At 40.8% G+C, this 16,938-nt stretch overlaps 1 protein-coding gene and 1 non-coding gene across 2 annotated transcripts; both read right to left on the bottom strand.

The window, feature by feature from the left end:
- Positions 1–3,833: 3,833 nt before the first annotated feature.
- On the bottom strand, positions 3,834–15,181 carry ZNF839 (zinc finger protein 839). The gene is made up of 10 exons (XM_054400509.1): positions 15,026–15,181; positions 14,656–14,992; positions 14,462–14,577; positions 12,609–13,538; positions 10,772–11,023; positions 9,903–9,995; positions 9,410–9,562; positions 7,614–7,754; positions 6,496–6,634; positions 3,834–4,792 (listed from the first exon to the last, which is right to left on the bottom strand). The coding sequence occupies exons 1-10, from the start codon at positions 15,179–15,181 to the stop codon at positions 3,834–3,836; spliced, it is 3,276 nt and encodes a 1,091-aa protein (XP_054256484.1).
- A 674-nt stretch (positions 15,182–15,855) lies between these two features.
- On the bottom strand, positions 15,856–15,929 carry TRNAI-AAU (transfer RNA isoleucine (anticodon AAU)). The gene has a single exon. It is a non-coding gene; the product is annotated as a tRNA-Ile (tRNA).
- Positions 15,930–16,938: the final 1,009 nt, after the last annotated feature.

The following is a 16,938-nucleotide window of genomic DNA, read 5'->3' as shown; positions in this document are numbered from 1 at the left end:
GATGCATACATGAAACTGAAATGTCAAATTGTAAAACTTACCATGTAAGTTGAATTTTTGTAAAACTTATTAAAAATATTTTTCTCTATTCAGCTGATACTGCTTTTTCTTCATTGGACAGTCTGGTTTTGGTTGCTTCATCCATTTTAAATTCAACAGGCTACAGGAGGCCAAGTCCTTTATAACTGGAAAAAAGCAAAGCACTGCTTGGTGGTCTGTAGGGATTCAATACACATAGACATCTATAGCAAACAATGTAACTACTTTCCAAGTCTTCACAGTCCAAAATGCCTACAACATTGTCACTTTTACTGTAGGAATTCAGTAGTTGATCTTTCATGGAGGTTTTTTGGCATGACTTAACAGGGCTAATGCTTTTGTAGTTGCTTTATAACTTAATGGAAACTGTGGACAGCAGGAGCCACATAGTTCGGTTTGTTTGTGAAACAGCATCACAGACACTAGTGTAAATTCTGGTTTGGTTTTGATGATAGTGGAGTTAGGTACATCACCCTTGAAGAGTGATCACAGCCTGAACTAGCACACTGGGAAGGTTTAGTGCAAGTCATTATTCCACAGTTACTATGTGAAAAGGTCTTGTCTCTTTTAATTAATTTTGTCCTCTAAAGATGTTTCATGGAAGCATTTCATGGATAAAAACAAGACCTGCTTTTGTCATGGCCTTATCCGGTATAGTCTGCTTCCTGTCATAGGGCTCAGTGAGTTCTTCCTTGGATTAGTGTTTATAATGTCCAGTGGGTTTGGTTTAAGTCTGCCCCCTTTGTGTTTTTGGTTAGTAGTTTACATGACAAGAACCAGTGGCTTGAATTCTTTGTCACACTCCTTTCATGAAAAAGAGTAAAGAGTATGTCCAGGAGAAACAGTTAATGAAAAGCTAAATGCTGATGTGTAATTCAATACCCTTGTTTGCTTTTATTCCTAATGACATAATAATCACTGTGGCATACCATTGTGTCAGACCTGGGTAGCGTGGAGAAGCTGCTACACTTACACAGCCTTTCAGAACTGTTAGCTGCTATTGCAAATTACCACTTTTCAGAAAAGTGTACTACGCTGTGGAAAATACACAGCTGTGTCATCAAATTCTTAGTTAAATCACTAATGTGTACTGGATTTAGGCTTTCTGCTTACTTCATTAGGAATAGTAATCTAAATTCCTCCCACTTAACTGATTACCTGTAGGACCTGCTCCTATATGAACTGTTGATTTAGATCATGCATTTGACACAGTTTATTTAGCATTTCTAAGTGCTGTCAGCTTGTCATGGGACCTGACAGATGTTTACCCTTGATTCTCCTTGAAACAACTATTTGAACTAAAAGCGACAAAAAGTGCACACTGCTATAAAAAAACCATACTGGCTGTAGCTTGACACTAGATAAATCTAATTAAAACAGGGAGAGATTTTAGAACACATTTCTGATAGGAGAAATAACCACTTAACTTAATTAGTTCCAAGTTGAAACCCCATAAGCTTGGTAAGGGAAATGTACGAGTTTCCTGCAATAATGGAAAAGACTGACAGGAATTGGAAAAGTTTGCTTGACATACTGCTCAGTTCAATGAGGTTGCTTCTGACAGCTTAATAGTGTTCTATTCTTACACCAGATTTCTAGTGACTAAAAAGAAATTCTGCTGTAGCTCAAGGAGAATACAATCAGTTATGAATAGCTTTGGTGGCTTTTATTATTTTTTCTGTGCAAGTGTTCTGCCTAGTTTAACAGCCACCTTCAGTTATCTGAGTAGGGCCAAACCCTTGTCACTATGGAAACGCCTTGATACTTGAAAAATATTTTCCAAGAAGAAAGGGTTGGTTCACTTACAGAATTGTTCCTTCTAAGATGATAGCAGCTGTATTGTATTTCCCAGTATGTACAAATCAATAGGGAAGGCAGAAGCAAAGCAAATTTTCATTTTCTGCACAGGTAGAATTTGTGGTTTGTTCTTGTTTCTCAGAGAACACAGGCTCTTCAGTCTCCATGTTCAGATACATGCTTCCCTCCACCCTTGCTCATTGACCACTACCAGACACAGGAAGATTACTTCCAAAATCACTGCAAAGATACTTTGTCATTATAGCTCTGAGAAGTTTCACTTGAAGCCCTCAGATGTACTTTAAATTAGACAGTCAGTACAAAAAAGGGTGATAAAGAATTGCTCACTGCAACCAAAGACTTTGAAAGAGAAGCAGAACATTGCTTTGTATGGTATCTTCAGTTACAAGGTAGATCTGTATCCTCTGACCATTATCACCTCTTAAAAGAATACAAGAAACCAAACCCAAACCAAAAACTACATCATAAACCTAACCACCAGACAGGAACTTACTAATATATGATGACACCTTTCACATCCACACATAAAAGAAAGACAAGGAAGTGTTTTAGCTAATCAAATTAATCTTGTACTTAGGCATCCAAGAAAAAAAAAAAAGCAAAAAACAACCAACACAAAACAACAATGAAAACCAACTATGTTAAAGGGAGCAGTAGAACAGATTATTTCATCTCTAATTTGTCCTGTTTAAAATTGCTTTAGAGTTTTCTCAGTACAAGACCAAAGCTCGATGTTCATATTTGCTTTAAGAACAGTTCTGCATATCCCAGGTCCTTTTAGCTGATCTCTGCAGTTATCTCAGTAGTCTCAAGTATATAGCAATGAGGCAACACACATTTTAAAGGTATGTTACCAGTTTTCAGTAACGTCTACAATAGCTCATAAAAAAAGATAGTGGTCATTTCAGGCTGTTCTTTTTCACCTGCTAAGCTTCTTGAAAGAAGACAAGAAGCTGCCAGGAGGTCACCACAAAAATACTATTAGCCAAGCAACATACTGAAAATATAAAAATATGAGATAGCAGTATATAAGTAAATTGGTCAGATTTCTGTCTGAATAAAGGAACAGGGATTACAGTCAACAATGCCTTTTTACTATGATTAAATAGTGCAGGGCAGTGTGGAGTTACTGGGAAGATCAAACTTCAGAATGGATAAAGGATGCATCATCTGAAAGAAAAAAAGTACAATACAAGTCTAATAAAAATATACCAGACTAAAGTAAAAAGATAATTTGGCATCTCATTAAGGAATCACTACTTACCTTCCCATTTCAAAGTAACAGCAGTTTTTAAAGGTGTGGCTGAGCATTAGACAAGCATGCTTAAAATACATTTCCAACAGTTCAGCACAAATCAGGTTTTGTTTGAGGCTATTTTTGTCTCTAACTCAGTGGATGCTTATTTAAGTAAGGATCAGCTAGGTTGTCACGTTGTTCCCAGAATGCATAAGTGTGTATTGTATTTAAAACTGCCTGTTTTCCAGGCGATTTATGCATATCAAGCCTAGATTCCAATGAATGTTCAAGCTAGCTTTAAGAAAGTGCAGTAATAGTGTTTTGTAATCTCAATGGCACAGAAAATGTGTATTTTCAATATAGTTTTTATTTTACCCATATACAACTCGCCAGTACACAGCACATCACTGCTGAACAGCAGTACAATTTCACTGCATTTTTAGATGGCTAGAGAGAAAAAAGGAATTATGTAACAAAAGAGAATAGTGCAACAGTTTTAGGGTTGTCAGATTTCCATTTTCCACCCACCCCCAACATATAAAGCAAATAGAACAATGTCAATTCTAGATGTTTTTGGTTGCAATGCTGCTAGGTTTATATAAACATAAGTTATAAAAAGTACAGGGCATAGAAACAGTTTACAAATAAGTTAAATTTCAATTATTTCAGTATTCACATTAGAAAAATATACATTTTATAGAGTCAATATTTTCCAGAAGAAAGCATATAGTTTTCTAGTTTATGGCTCCAATTCACTTTGTGAAAGCAAAATATCTTCACTTTGGCCATCTGCTTCCATTGCCAGTAGTGCTTCCATGGTTTCCAAAGGTATCCCCTCAGGTGTGCGAATGTGCATTGTAGTACCATTGGAATCAGTTACAATAACAATGCCTTCTGCCTGAGACAAAACAGAAGTATCTGGATGGGACAGGATAAGCCCATCTAAAGTCTGAATAAAAATCTGTTCATGTCCCTGAGACAAGAAATCATGGCTCTCATCAGTAATCTCAAAGGCTACAGTTTCATCTACAGTAACTCTATTCTCCAGCTCATGTTGCTCCCCTGCCCCGCAAGAAAATTCATTTGTGTTTTTAGAAGAGTTTTCGTGGTTCACGTGAGCAGACATGGAGGCTTCCTGGACAAGGTTCTGGTGTGACTCAGTCTGAGCACTGTGTGGGTAGTTTATTGGCACAATGTTTGCTGAAAAAACTTTTTCAAGTTCCTGCATCTCAGTAACATCAGCATTATGAAGTTCTGAATGTTCTTTAAATCCAAAATTGTTTTCCTCTTTCAGTTTCTGATATTTTTGATTGTGGTCATTTTCTTTGCTTGCTTGTAAATTAGTGCTCTGGCTGCCCATGGCATTCTCCAACACAGAGTTGCAAAGTTCGGGAGCTGAAAGTCCACCTGCTGTATTCTCACTCACAAAGTGGGCTTGAACTAATGCAGGTGAGCCATCAGCTTTGACAGGCAATGCAACCTCACTCTGTAGCAAAGCTGCATCACTTGCTGTGTCTGGTCCCTGTATGTTCACAGGCTGGGAATATTCTATCTTCACTTTCACACTCTGGGAGAAAGCACCTGTATTTTCAGCATCAATTCTAACTCCTGAATCAGCAAATGAATTATCTTCCTTTGTTTTCATTGTGATATGCCCATATTCTGAAAGAAGGATTTCTCCATTTAATGGATTAAAACCTGAAAGGTGAAAGAAATATAATTTTGTTGGGCAATCTAATATTGCCAATTATTTTTCAGCAATTATTTTGAAGGAAAAGGTAGACTACTTTCCTGCTTTCTTCCCCCAAACTAGCAAGCATGAAGCCCCTTATAAGTGTTTCACAGCACTTTCCAACAAGGCAGCCAGAATAAAAAGAATCAAGGAATTTTTGGATAGTGAAATACTGTTGAGTATTTCTATTCCAAAAGACTTTACATTAGAAGCAGCATTTTTCTCTTAAGCCTGAAAACAACCTGCTCTTAAAGTCACTCATTTTTTTTCCATCTGGCATGCAGCCAGCAACATTAAGATAAAGAATATTCCAGGCACAAAGCTGTCAGCTGTTATCCTGATTACCAGGATACTGACAGAAGCTTTTAAACTTCATCAAGTTTCTGTTGATAATTGAGCTCATCCTGGACTCAGACATGTCATTAAGTCACTAAGTGTCTAAGAAGCTGTGCCAATAGCTCTGGGAAGACTTCTGTCCTGTGACAAAAAAGGTGAAAAGGACTAGAAATTTAGTGTGTTTTACCAGTTATTTGACCTGGACCAGGAGACAGTAACTACTAAGCTGCAGTAGCATGGGCTGTCAGCTTTTGTTATTGAAGATGAAAAAGAACAAGTAGGTTGTTTTGGTTTCAAAGATACCAGTGCACAACAAAGGAGGCCCAACACTGCAGAAGGGACCATTTTAAAATTTCTATACTGTAGACTAGCAAAAGCCCTGTTAGTAGGTGCAAATGAAATGAAAATTAAGAAACTCATAACCCTGAAAAAAATCATAATGCATCCAGAAATAAGCAGAGTCATGCAAAGAGCTCTTCAGAAGAATGAAAAAAAAAAAAGACGACAAAACAGCTAAAGGGGAAAACAAAAAAAAGAGCCACTGACAGAAGCGGTACAAAGGGTAAAAGGCAAGCAACTTGCAGCAACACCAAAAGAAGGTATTTACAAAGCAAGAGGACAGTACTGATATGCACACCTTACTACAGATGGGCAAGGGCTGGAATCTGTCACAACAGTAACTGAATTACTGCAACACTTTTGCATAAAAGATCAGTGGAGTTTTGGGAGATCACAGGTAGGGATCCATCTCACTTTCTAATCCATTGTTGTTCTGCTATTCTCAGACAAGGGATAAGAAGAAAGGCAACCACCTAAAGACTCTGGCGCAAAACGGTGTCTCAATTCCAATGTTCAAGTGACACATCTGTCCTGGCACAGCCTGCACCGGCTCTCCCCCTGCCCCAGGATCCCCAAAGCTCTGGTGATTCTGCTATTGCAGCCGATTGGAGCAAAGGGGAAGGACACACACACAGCTTCCTCTTCCTTTACTCTTCCATTGCTGACACACAAAGGTCATGCACCATTTCTGCTATAAGGGATAGGGTGGACAGAAAGCATGCAGTAGAGAACAGAACTATTCTCATAGTACTGCAGTAGTATCAATATCTGGACTAACATGCATTCAGAATTGAGCTACTGCTGTGATCTGCACCATCCATAACTTTTTTCCCCCATGAGGTCTTTCCAGTTAAAAAAGCTGCTTTTGAAGGACCAGGGAAGCAAGCTAAGAAATGAAACCTTAAGACAAAAAAACCACAGTATCTTGAAGAACAAAGATTTTTGTTCAGCTCCTCCACGAACAGAACAAAATTGGAAAATGTGAAGAGGTTACCATCTTTTTCAAACAGTGAACACAAATTCCCACTCTTTTCTTTCACTTCATCTTGACTGGCATAAGCATTATTCACATTCTCCATTATGTCTTCTAACTTGGTCCTTTTGGCTGATGACAACAGTTCCTCCCCTGAGCTCTGTCAATACAAGAGATAATTAACTGGCTGCCATCGTAACAGCTGACAATATTGGAAAAGATCACAAACCAGCTGTGGGCAGTGAACCATACTTTCCCTGAAAACAGGATTTTACACTAACAGTTTTCCTAAAAGGTAAGGATTAAAACAGCCCTTGACAAATGTTACTGATGACTTTTGATACTTGGTTGAAACAATCTACCTTTGCTTCACCATCAAATCTCTCTCAGCCCTTCTGATTAGCTGTACAACATGAAACACGCTACAAGCTCTCTCTCCAACTTACTAAAGGAACAGCCTGCCCAACATTGTTTGGTTAATAAAGAAAGACTAATCGGCTCTTTAAATTCAACCACAGGCAGAAAGATAGAAAAGCACTAGTCTTATTTAGCCACCATCAAAACCAAGTCTGGATTAAATAAAAAGGAGAACAGTTAAGGGGACAGATCACAGAGATGTGACTTTCAAGAAGAGGAAACACGGCTTCCCACGACAGCTGTAAACAGACTAAATCTGGTCAACTAACTTGTTAGAAAGAAGGGAACTGTTTTCATGCACCTCTACTAACCACCAGTTAGCAGAGCAACTACTTCTCCAACATCTGAGCGTGTTGCAGGTTAGCCCGCTTACTCCAACACAAGTTAGTAGCATCTGAGGATTCTTCTCACTGTGGGGCCCCATTTACTAGCGCTTCAAGCTTCTTTTTTGCTTGTATCATGAGATTACCTGTAAGCATTTGGGATTCTGTCCTGGATGCTATCAAGTGTCTTCCCAAAGTGCATCTTTAGCATGGTAGTTCATATGCTCTGCTATGATACCACAGCAGCAAGCACTTTTTGAAGTATTTCCAAATTCCAAACACCATGAAAGACTTTAACCCAAGTCAGACAGTATGATTTTTGTAAGGAATAATTATCTGTTTTAACAGGTTTTAATTTGTCTTAATTTAGTTTTTAATTTCCACAAAGGTATTCCATACCTCAGCTAACCGTTTTTGTCCCAGTATCTCCACAGGCACTTGCTCACTAACCATTTTAGTTATACATTGTGAACAAGAGTCTACACCTTGGGTATTTCGTTCTCCAGTGAGTATTTCTGTAATTCCTAGAGATTCCGCAACCTTTAAAAACAGTTATAGGAAAAAAAGTAAAATGTTAGCCTCTACAGACTGAATGCATAAATGCTGAAATACTGATTGGTTTTCTTAAAACTGAATTAGAACTATAGAGGGTCTAATGCAACAATAATCACAGCTCCATGATATATTTAGACTCCCATGTTTCCTACTTGCCTCTGTATTAATAGAGCACAACCTTCATTTGAAGGTGAAGAGTAAGAGGCAAACTCAAAAGAATTAGAAGTACAACAGTTATATATAGAACCCAAAGACAGTTACTAAGAGCAGAGTTTAATAAAGAACACTGTCTAGGCCCTCCATTATTTAAAAAAAACATTAAGTCTTCTTGTTTAAGAGTATCTCTTAATAGTTAAAAAGTCCAAGATTCCACCCCACTTTCCATTCCTGTGCCTCAACCTTAAGTAGGTGTGCTACTATACTTCTCAGGGATGGGTTGATTTTGTTTGGTTTTTTTTAAAGAATGTAATTCTGTATTAAGAACACAAATTAACACAGAAAAGAAGCAAGAAAGAGGTGACATTTTGGGACTGGCAGTATCAACAACATCCCCTTAGTTGGTACAACTTTTTTCCTCCAAATGGAAACATTGGTGTTAATTACAAAATAACCAGATGGGCATGTAGTAATTCTTGAAAGGTTTTTAGTATATTGAGTGAACATCATGATTTATTCTGAAAAATAAATATTAAACACTGCTAACAGGTCACACAGGACTTCATTTTTTTAATCCAGAATTATTCTAAGAACCAAAATCTTATCTCCACTGTTCCTATCCTGAATTTTACAGCAGGTTTCCCTCCCATAGTATTTACAAGTTCAGTGCTGATGTACCTTAGCGAACACATCATTCAGAAATTTTGTTGGAGATAGTATAAAAAAAAAACCAACAGTGTTTTCACTACTGGAAACACAGAAAACAAAAAATATGGTATGTACAAAGAGCTGATTTATTCTAAGCAAGGGGAACAGAGATTGCTAAGGATCCATAAACAGATCCGCATCAACAAAAAACAACTGCCCCTGCAAAAAAACCCATAAAAGAACAAACAGGAAAAAAAAAAACAAACACAGAAAGCCCAAACCTACTAGATATAGCTGCATAAACAACGAATCTGAAGTCTCAAAAATAACAGTTTGCAGTTTTATTAATGTATTCACTACCTTTCATATTCGCTAGTACAACTGTGAACTGCATAAATGCATTCAGTTTGGCCTCATTTTGCAATGAGCCTATTTATCCCTTCAAATCAAGGCCACTCCTTTTAAAAATAGAACCCTCTTTCCTAATCAAGTATCAAGATAAACTTTTATTAGCTGATAATGCTAAACACACCTTGCAGTAACGTGCAAGTTCGCACTACCCTAGGTAAGCAAGACAGATGTCAGCACTGGTAGATTTTTTATATTTCTACTTGTATTTGTTGCCACAAACTAGAACTGTAGTTTCATTATTCATTTTTTTCTCTTCAGTTAGTTGTTTAACTTTTTACAATAAATTCTATTTTACTCATCAAAAAACATGTTTTCTTCAAATAACATTACCAGCATAACAAAGCTCACCACAAAAATATAAGAGCACAAATCATCTGAAATAGAACAAAACAAAAAAAAATCACAGTTCCAGAGTGCTTTATTACCTTAGCATCTTTAATTTCAACAGGCTGCTGGCAACTCAGCAAATGAGAATTACTGAGATGATCAAAAGCCATTTTCTTTACCATATTATGCAAGTCTTCAAATTCCCTATACACATCTGGGAAGTAAGCTTTGGAAGGATACCCTTTTTCAACCTAGAAATAAGATGGGAAAAAAATTATTTGTTTCCCCTTCCCTATATTAAAAAAAAAGATTACATTAAAATCTGTCAGTTTGTTCTGCTTGACATTTTAAAACAGAAACATTCAAGTCAAAAGATTATGGACTACTAAGAAATGACACTGAAAAAGGCAGCAAGCATTTCAGTTGAGGGACCTACCAGAGTTTTAAGACTGAAGTGATGTGTAGAACATCTGCACTTTGCAGAATTCTAACTTAGGAAACTCAGATACATCTCTAAAGGAACCTTTTAATGTATACTAATGGAAGTCTTCCTAAAATAATTTAACATTTTTACATGAAAAAAACCCTCACCTTCATCAACAGAAATTCATATACTGTAACAAGCTTTGTAAGACGTGGGAGAGCCAGTTCCATTAAGTCTTCATTATCACATTGTTGTATTAGCTGTCAAAAGTCAGAATGAGTTTATTAAGATAGCCTACAGAGGTTATGCATCCCACATTCAGAACACAAAATATCACTACTTTTTTTTGAAAGATACACTGTATACTTAAGCAGCTTAGGGAACAGATGTAAACCAAGAAGAGATAATAAGAAAACCTTAGCAGAGTTACTACCCATCTACAAACAAACAAAAATTCAAACTACAAACAAAATTCAGTTCCACAAATGTTGCCCAATTCATAGAAAGATTACCAGTAGATTTAGTAGCTATAAAGAATCTTCCACAACACACAGGAAACAAAAAATTGTGTTAGTTGCATGGATTTTAATCCTCATTCTATCCTCCCCCAAGTGATTCTTTGTGGGTTTGGGGTTTTTTGTTTGTTTGCTTGTTTGTTTTTTGATGGTATCCAACTTCTGTTTGGTCTATTTCTTTTTACTGTGTTGGAGATACATAATAGTAACTATCCTTCTCCAGAAAAAAAGATAATGAGATTATATCTACATGCCAAAATTCCCTTTCCAGACCAAGTTCCCACTTTGCCTTGTGTCCAGTGTTCTCCTACGACTGTTTTCTACCTTAAAAAACAAATTATTGTTTTCTTCTTCTTAGCAGACATCTTGGGCTTTCATCTTGTCTGTACACAGGGATGTTAAAAAAATAAAAATAAAAAAATCATTCTTGAAAATAAGTGATAAAAAACCCGACAATAAAAAAACAACACCAGAGGGCAGGGGCAAGACACTAGTGAAGTAATTGCAGAAGAGAACCATACCTCTTTTAATCTAGCTTTTCTTCTGAATACATTGCGTTCTGCTGACACACTACTAAGTGACTTTGAAGGGGACTGACCAGGTCTGCTAAGCCTTCCAGAACACCTAGATCTTCCACCCATCCTTGGTCGACCACGTCTCTTTGGTCGTCTGGGTCTTCCAGGTCCTTTTGGTGTTATGGGTCCCCGCTGTCCTGAACTAGTTTCATTTTGTTGTTCTGCCAACAAGTGTCTGCTTTCTGTAGACTTACACATCTTAATTAAAAAAGACAAAAGTATTTATTCACCATTTTAAACAGTGTTTTGAGGAAGAAATGCTTATAATTACGTTCATCTATGCAAAAAATAGTCACAAGCACAGTAACTAAAAATAGTTTCCACATTTCAGAATCTTTAGTCTTCCCTAAGAACACAGCTCAGAAGTAGCTTCTGTTACAAGACCACGTGGCAAACTCTAAAGTACATTTGCTATTTTTAAGTTATCGTTGTGATTTTGGTGCAAATGGGTTTTTTTACTTCATACTGAACACATTTTGTCTTGTCTTCCTTACAAACCAGAATTTATGAGAATGCCCCAGTATCTTCTAGGAGAGTAGTTTACAATAGTACTGAGGTATATCAGGCTCCTTTTCATAATCAGTACATTTTTCATCCCAGTGTTCAGTAGCTCCCTACTATTAGGAAAGCACTAAAAAGGGAAAATTTATGTCAGTTACATCCAGAGGTTAATAAATTTCTAGAAATGACAGAAGACTATGTTGATTGTGGTTGTGTGTGCTGATCTTTATTGCCTTCCTGTTTGTATCAGTGTACCAGTTTTATTAATCCTGCTATTATTTCTAGAAAGCAAATTACTTGACCAAAAACTGTAACAAATCAAGAGGTCAAACTGCAGATTTGTAAAATACGTATTTGCCAGTTAGAAGTAGCAGGTACAATGACAATCTGTAAACCAGTAGTAGCATCATATATGAGACTGACTGAAATTTTTCTAAATTCCCATCATCCCAGGTAAAGTAAGTGCTGCTCAGGGAAGTACAACTATGTAATAATACAAAGAGCAGACTCCAATATTCTGCAATTTTCTTTTCCCAAATAGAAGAGAACAGAGGTTTGTTTGTTGCACTTGCAGCAAATTTTCAGATTTCTGAGACCTCTGCATTTACAAATAAATGTGGCACGGCTACATCTAAAAGAGCATTTTTTTCCTAGAAAGCAGCTGCATCAGTTCTTGCTGCAAAATGTTAGAGTCATTTTAATATTAAAAGAGAAATTTTACTTTGAACATCACAGCTTATAACATCACAGAAAAAAAAGCAGCTACAGTAGCTTCAAAACCAAAGAATGAAGTTTCACCAAAGGGCTTGGTTTGCCAGGGGTAGCTAAGCCACATTTTCAAAATCTGCTGTAGGAAAAGCAGGTCTACTGTTGGAATCCAAACAACTGTCATCACAGAGGGGAAAAAAAAAAAATCTCTATTTCACTAACAGAAATTGACAGAGCAGATGATGCCTTGCTGTCTATCATGCTAAAGGTTGTAACTGAAAATAGTATTATCCAAATACAATGAATGCCATTTACACAGACAAGGCTTTTTCAAGCTGAAAACTGTATGTTGGAAAACCAGTAACAAATGAACGGTCAGAGAACATTTATGTGCATGTGCACAAACACTATTCTTGCAACACTACAAGAGACAGTAATTCAATTTTTAAGGCAGGTCAACAGCAAATCTGTTTAATTTAGTGAACTGGTGGATACTTCTGAGCAATACAAGACTATGCAGCTACAAAACTGACACTTTGCTTTCTACAGAACTGGCCTAGGCAACATGTCTTACCTGTTCTCCAGCCTTCAAATGAACAGTTTCTTCTAGGCCGGTAGCTAGTGCATTTTCATTATTTAAAGTGACAGCAATTGAATTCAAATGTGCTGGACTCATCATTTCACCTTTTATTCCACAGTTACTGTCCACAAATAAACTTCCATTAGGTTTACTTAGAGGTATTTTTTGAGGTGAAGACTCCAGCTGTCCATGGCCTGGATTAAGTTTATAATGTCTTGCTAATCCTCCTTTTCCTATATAGGATTTTTCACAAGTCTGACATTTAAACATTTTGGGTTTCAGATTATAATTTGAAGAACTGAATAATGCATCTTTTCCTTTCACCTTTCCTTCTTCATCATCTTCTATACTCAGCTCAGAGTAGTCATCAGAATCAGACTGATGACCATCAGCCAAATCCTCCATTTTAATGAATTTATAATCTTTAGCTTTGTATTTTGGGGGGCGCGAAATCCGTCCGGAACGAGTTTTCACTTTCAAGGATTTCTTCAATTTGTCATCTTTTTGTTTTTTTTCAAGGCATGGCCTTAAAGTATTTGCTGAACTGGCTGCAGCCATGGTAATATTTGGAGACCTGGTGGCTGATACTGTGGCATGTGTAGCTTTCTGTCCATTCAGCATCTTAGATGTGGGAATCTTGTTCACAGACCTAGATCCAAGAGATGGTAAAGGTTTCTGCATAAGCACCTGAATTGGAGATTCAGAAGAACTATGGAGAAATAGCTGCTGCTGCTCAGCTCCTGTAACAGGCTGTATCCTAATTATCTGGGGATTAATAATGCCAAGTCCTGGTATGCTAGAATTTCTACCAATCGACTGACTCAGCATTACAGTTTTGGGCTGGATTGGTGCCAACGACGGCATTGGCCTTTCAGTTTCCTTCATCTGTCCTGGCTGAACTTGGACACAAATGGCTTCCAGCTGCTTTTGTGGAAAAAAAGGAAGAGTTGAGATTACACAAACACAGCATTTATAAATAAAGACAATACTTATCAAGCTGATACACACACACCCTTAAAGCAAGGCACAAAGAAAACAATGCACATCATTAGTTTTCCACTCTGATGCATCAAAGCACAGATTTAACTTCAAAGCACAGATTCCTTTCGTTTAAAGTACAGGCTTTCCTGCACAGTTAAGGATGTAACTGTTATTCAACTAAAGCATGTGAAGTTTGCTTTCTTAAGCCATGTCACAGCTTCGTTGCATGTTAGCAAGCCTGTTCTGGACTATCAGAGTCAACGACATCACCTACGCAGATTAATAACCTTCACCAAACTGAACACACAACCAGAGCCCACTAAATGACACAGGCCAAACACCTGATCCAGGCCATGCTCTTAATAAACGCTCAGTTAGGAAGAAAATTATGACAACGATTTAAAGTAGGAGTGTGTTGCTGTTCATCTCCCTCAGTCTCTCCTCCTCATTCAAATTTCTGCCTCAGCTTGAACTCATCACTTGACCACCCCTGCTCCCCAAAACGTAGATTGAAGCTCATGTATTGTCACCTTCTGTAAGAAGGGTATGTGTTATCTACCTGTTCATCACCACTTAAACACTAAGAAATAACCCTTCTAAACTGTTGTAGCTTCGCGTGGACCGAAATACTGACCACAGCTAGGATTCACATTCAAAGGTGGATTTTTCTAAACCACGTTGAAGTTCTGTCTCAGCTGAGAGACTCGAATCTACACCCAATGGCAGGTGTGACTGAGGAAGGAGGAAAAAAAAAAACCACCCATAAAAATTACACCCCCGCACCCCAGAGAGCTGCCCTCGATGGTGGATTTTACCCCAAACGGACGTAGCAGGTTCCCTCCCTCCGCAGTCCCCACCTCAGTTACCTTCTGCGGGAGGCGCCGGGCAGCCGCCATAGCTTTGCCCTGCTGCAGGGCGACCTGCTGGGCCACGCTCTGCAGCTGCTGCGCGGCATTGTGCATGATGTTGCCGAGCGGCGGGGCTGCTCCGCAGGCCTGCGGCAGTAGCGGGCCAGCGTCCCGTGGCGGCGAGCACCCCTCGACGCGGGAGAGCGGCAGACCTGGGCAGGATTCCAGAGGGGCGGCTGCCGCCGGCTTCTGCTGCTCCTGGGCCTTGCTCACTTGCTGGATGACCTGCTGTAGTTCCGCAGGGGCCAATGGCGTGGCAGCGTGCCAAAGCGGCGGGGGTGCCTGCTCCGCTGTGAACAGCCCTGGGCACTCAGCCGTGGTCAGCAGCTGCGCCAGCAGTCGCCGCTGCTCCTCGGCACTCAGCCCCGTGCCCTCCACCGGGCTGCCGTCCTGCTGCAGGTAAAGGATGGTGCCGGTCGCTGTCGTGCCAGCTTCCAAAGCGGCCAATCTCTGCACCAGCTCCGCCCTCCCCGCCAGCAGCTCTGGGCCCTCCGCGTGGGGCAGCGGGACAAGGAGCCCTACCGCACCCCCACCTTCCTCCTCCACCGTCCCAGCAGACCTGCCTGCCGCCACGCTGAGAGCAGCCCCACAGGAGGCGGTCACCCACCCGGGAGGCTCGTCTTCAGTGGAAGGAGGGGGTGGCGGAGCCTCTGTGCCCCCCTCCTCAGAAGCCGCCATCTTGGCAGGCGTCAGCAAGCAGGAGCCGCATAGTCCCCCCCCAGGGAGGTCTCAGAAGCGCCGAGCAAAGCGAAACGAGGGACACCGGCGGCACGCGGACCAATGGCGCCCCCAGCAGCGGCCCGCCGCACCCCCAGGGCGGGGTTATCCTGCACTGACGGCGGCCTCGCGGGGGCAAAAAGCTCCGAAGGTGCGGCGGGCGGGGCGCCTGTGGTGCCCGGAGGTAGCACCCATCAGTGATACAAATCGGCGGGAGGAAACTAACGTGAGTGGAGTTTTCCCTCGCACACGTTTTGCGGCTCGTTACTCGCTGTCACTGAGTGGGCTTTCGCACGCCTGCAGAGAGTAGAACCAAGTGGCAAGGCGTGTAGCACTCGAGAGGTGGAACCCGCACGAAAAAAATGCGCCTGAAGGGGTGACCCGAGCACGTCTCCAGTCGATGCTGCAGCCGCTCCCGTAAAAATAAGAACCCACGTGCTCCTGGGGCTGGCTCGGGCTCTGTAGGCTGCAGGGTGGAGCACGGTGTGTGCTCCTGTGCCCACCGGCACCCTGCAGCTGTGTCCTGGTGCGGCAGTAGCACTACGGGGCTTAGCAAAGGCGGGTAAGGCGGATGGAAGGGAATCTCATCACCAGGACAAGAAGGAGGGGAGGAAAAAAAAAATAAAAATTCGGCTTGGCCCGTACGGGGATCGAACCCGCGACCTTGGCGTTATTAGCACCACGCTCTAACCAACTGAGCTAACCGGCCTACCAACGGCAAGCTTTTCTGCTTGCAGTAAATAACAGTTTGCTAACTCCCCTATTACGGCAATGGCAAAAGTAGGAACCAACTGGCAGAACACGGGACGCCTCGCAATCCGGGCCCATACAGGGGGGAGCGCATCCTTACACGATCTTTTACCTCAAAGCACTCGGCCCCGCTTATAAGACATACAGCGCCTGGGTGACAACCGCCCCTAAATCAATGACTAATGCTTCCCCAGGTTTTCAAATATACAATTCCAGTTTCGTTTCACTAAGCAAAGTATTTATTTGTGATACTTAATCTTTTGGCTGTCTAATACACCGTTAAGATCTTAGTTTGCACGGACAAATGATTCACTTTTTCCTAATATTGCACCTTTTACTATATAAGTAGCATTTAAGACAACTGTCTCAGCTTTGAAGCCTACGTTAAAATACATTATGTACATTTAGCACATGGCAGGGGCACGGCGACTACACCTCTACAAAAGGCAGGTTTTGGGGAGGCCGGTTCGGTGAGAGTCAGGTTAGCACGGAGCGAAGCCGTCGACCAGGACCTCGCCTCTCCGTTTACTCCTCGCGCAAGCTGGGCAGTGGAGACAGAAATAAAGCCGGTAAAGCCCGCTTAATTCAAACCTGCAGCAGCACACGGAAACCACTAGGGATCAGGAGATGACCGGAGACCGACCTGAGTTCGCAGGAGAGCTGGAAGAAACCAACGGCCGGCATTGGCCGCGCCTATACAAGGGACTGGCCACCCGTGGATATACAAAGCACTCATCAGTTTGGTCCGAGGGCTGCATGCATTAACCTCTTGCCCACGTTAGGGTCCACGCCGCCGCCCCAGGAAAGACTAGCTCGTGGAGCGCGGGGAGAAGAACGGCTCCATACAAACCAAGACAGGCGAAGGGATGAAAGCCAAAGGGCAAGGGCCGTGGCGGGGCGAAGCGAACACCCCTACCCGCTACACGCTCCATAACCGAAACCCTCGGCGACGCAGTGCAGCCGACTAC

Source organism: Indicator indicator, chromosome 4 (genome assembly GCF_027791375.1).
Source record: "Indicator indicator isolate 239-I01 chromosome 4, UM_Iind_1.1, whole genome shotgun sequence".
Lineage (NCBI taxonomy): Eukaryota > Metazoa > Chordata > Aves > Piciformes > Indicatoridae > Indicator > Indicator indicator.
This window is presented reverse-complemented; position numbering and strand designations above follow the sequence as displayed.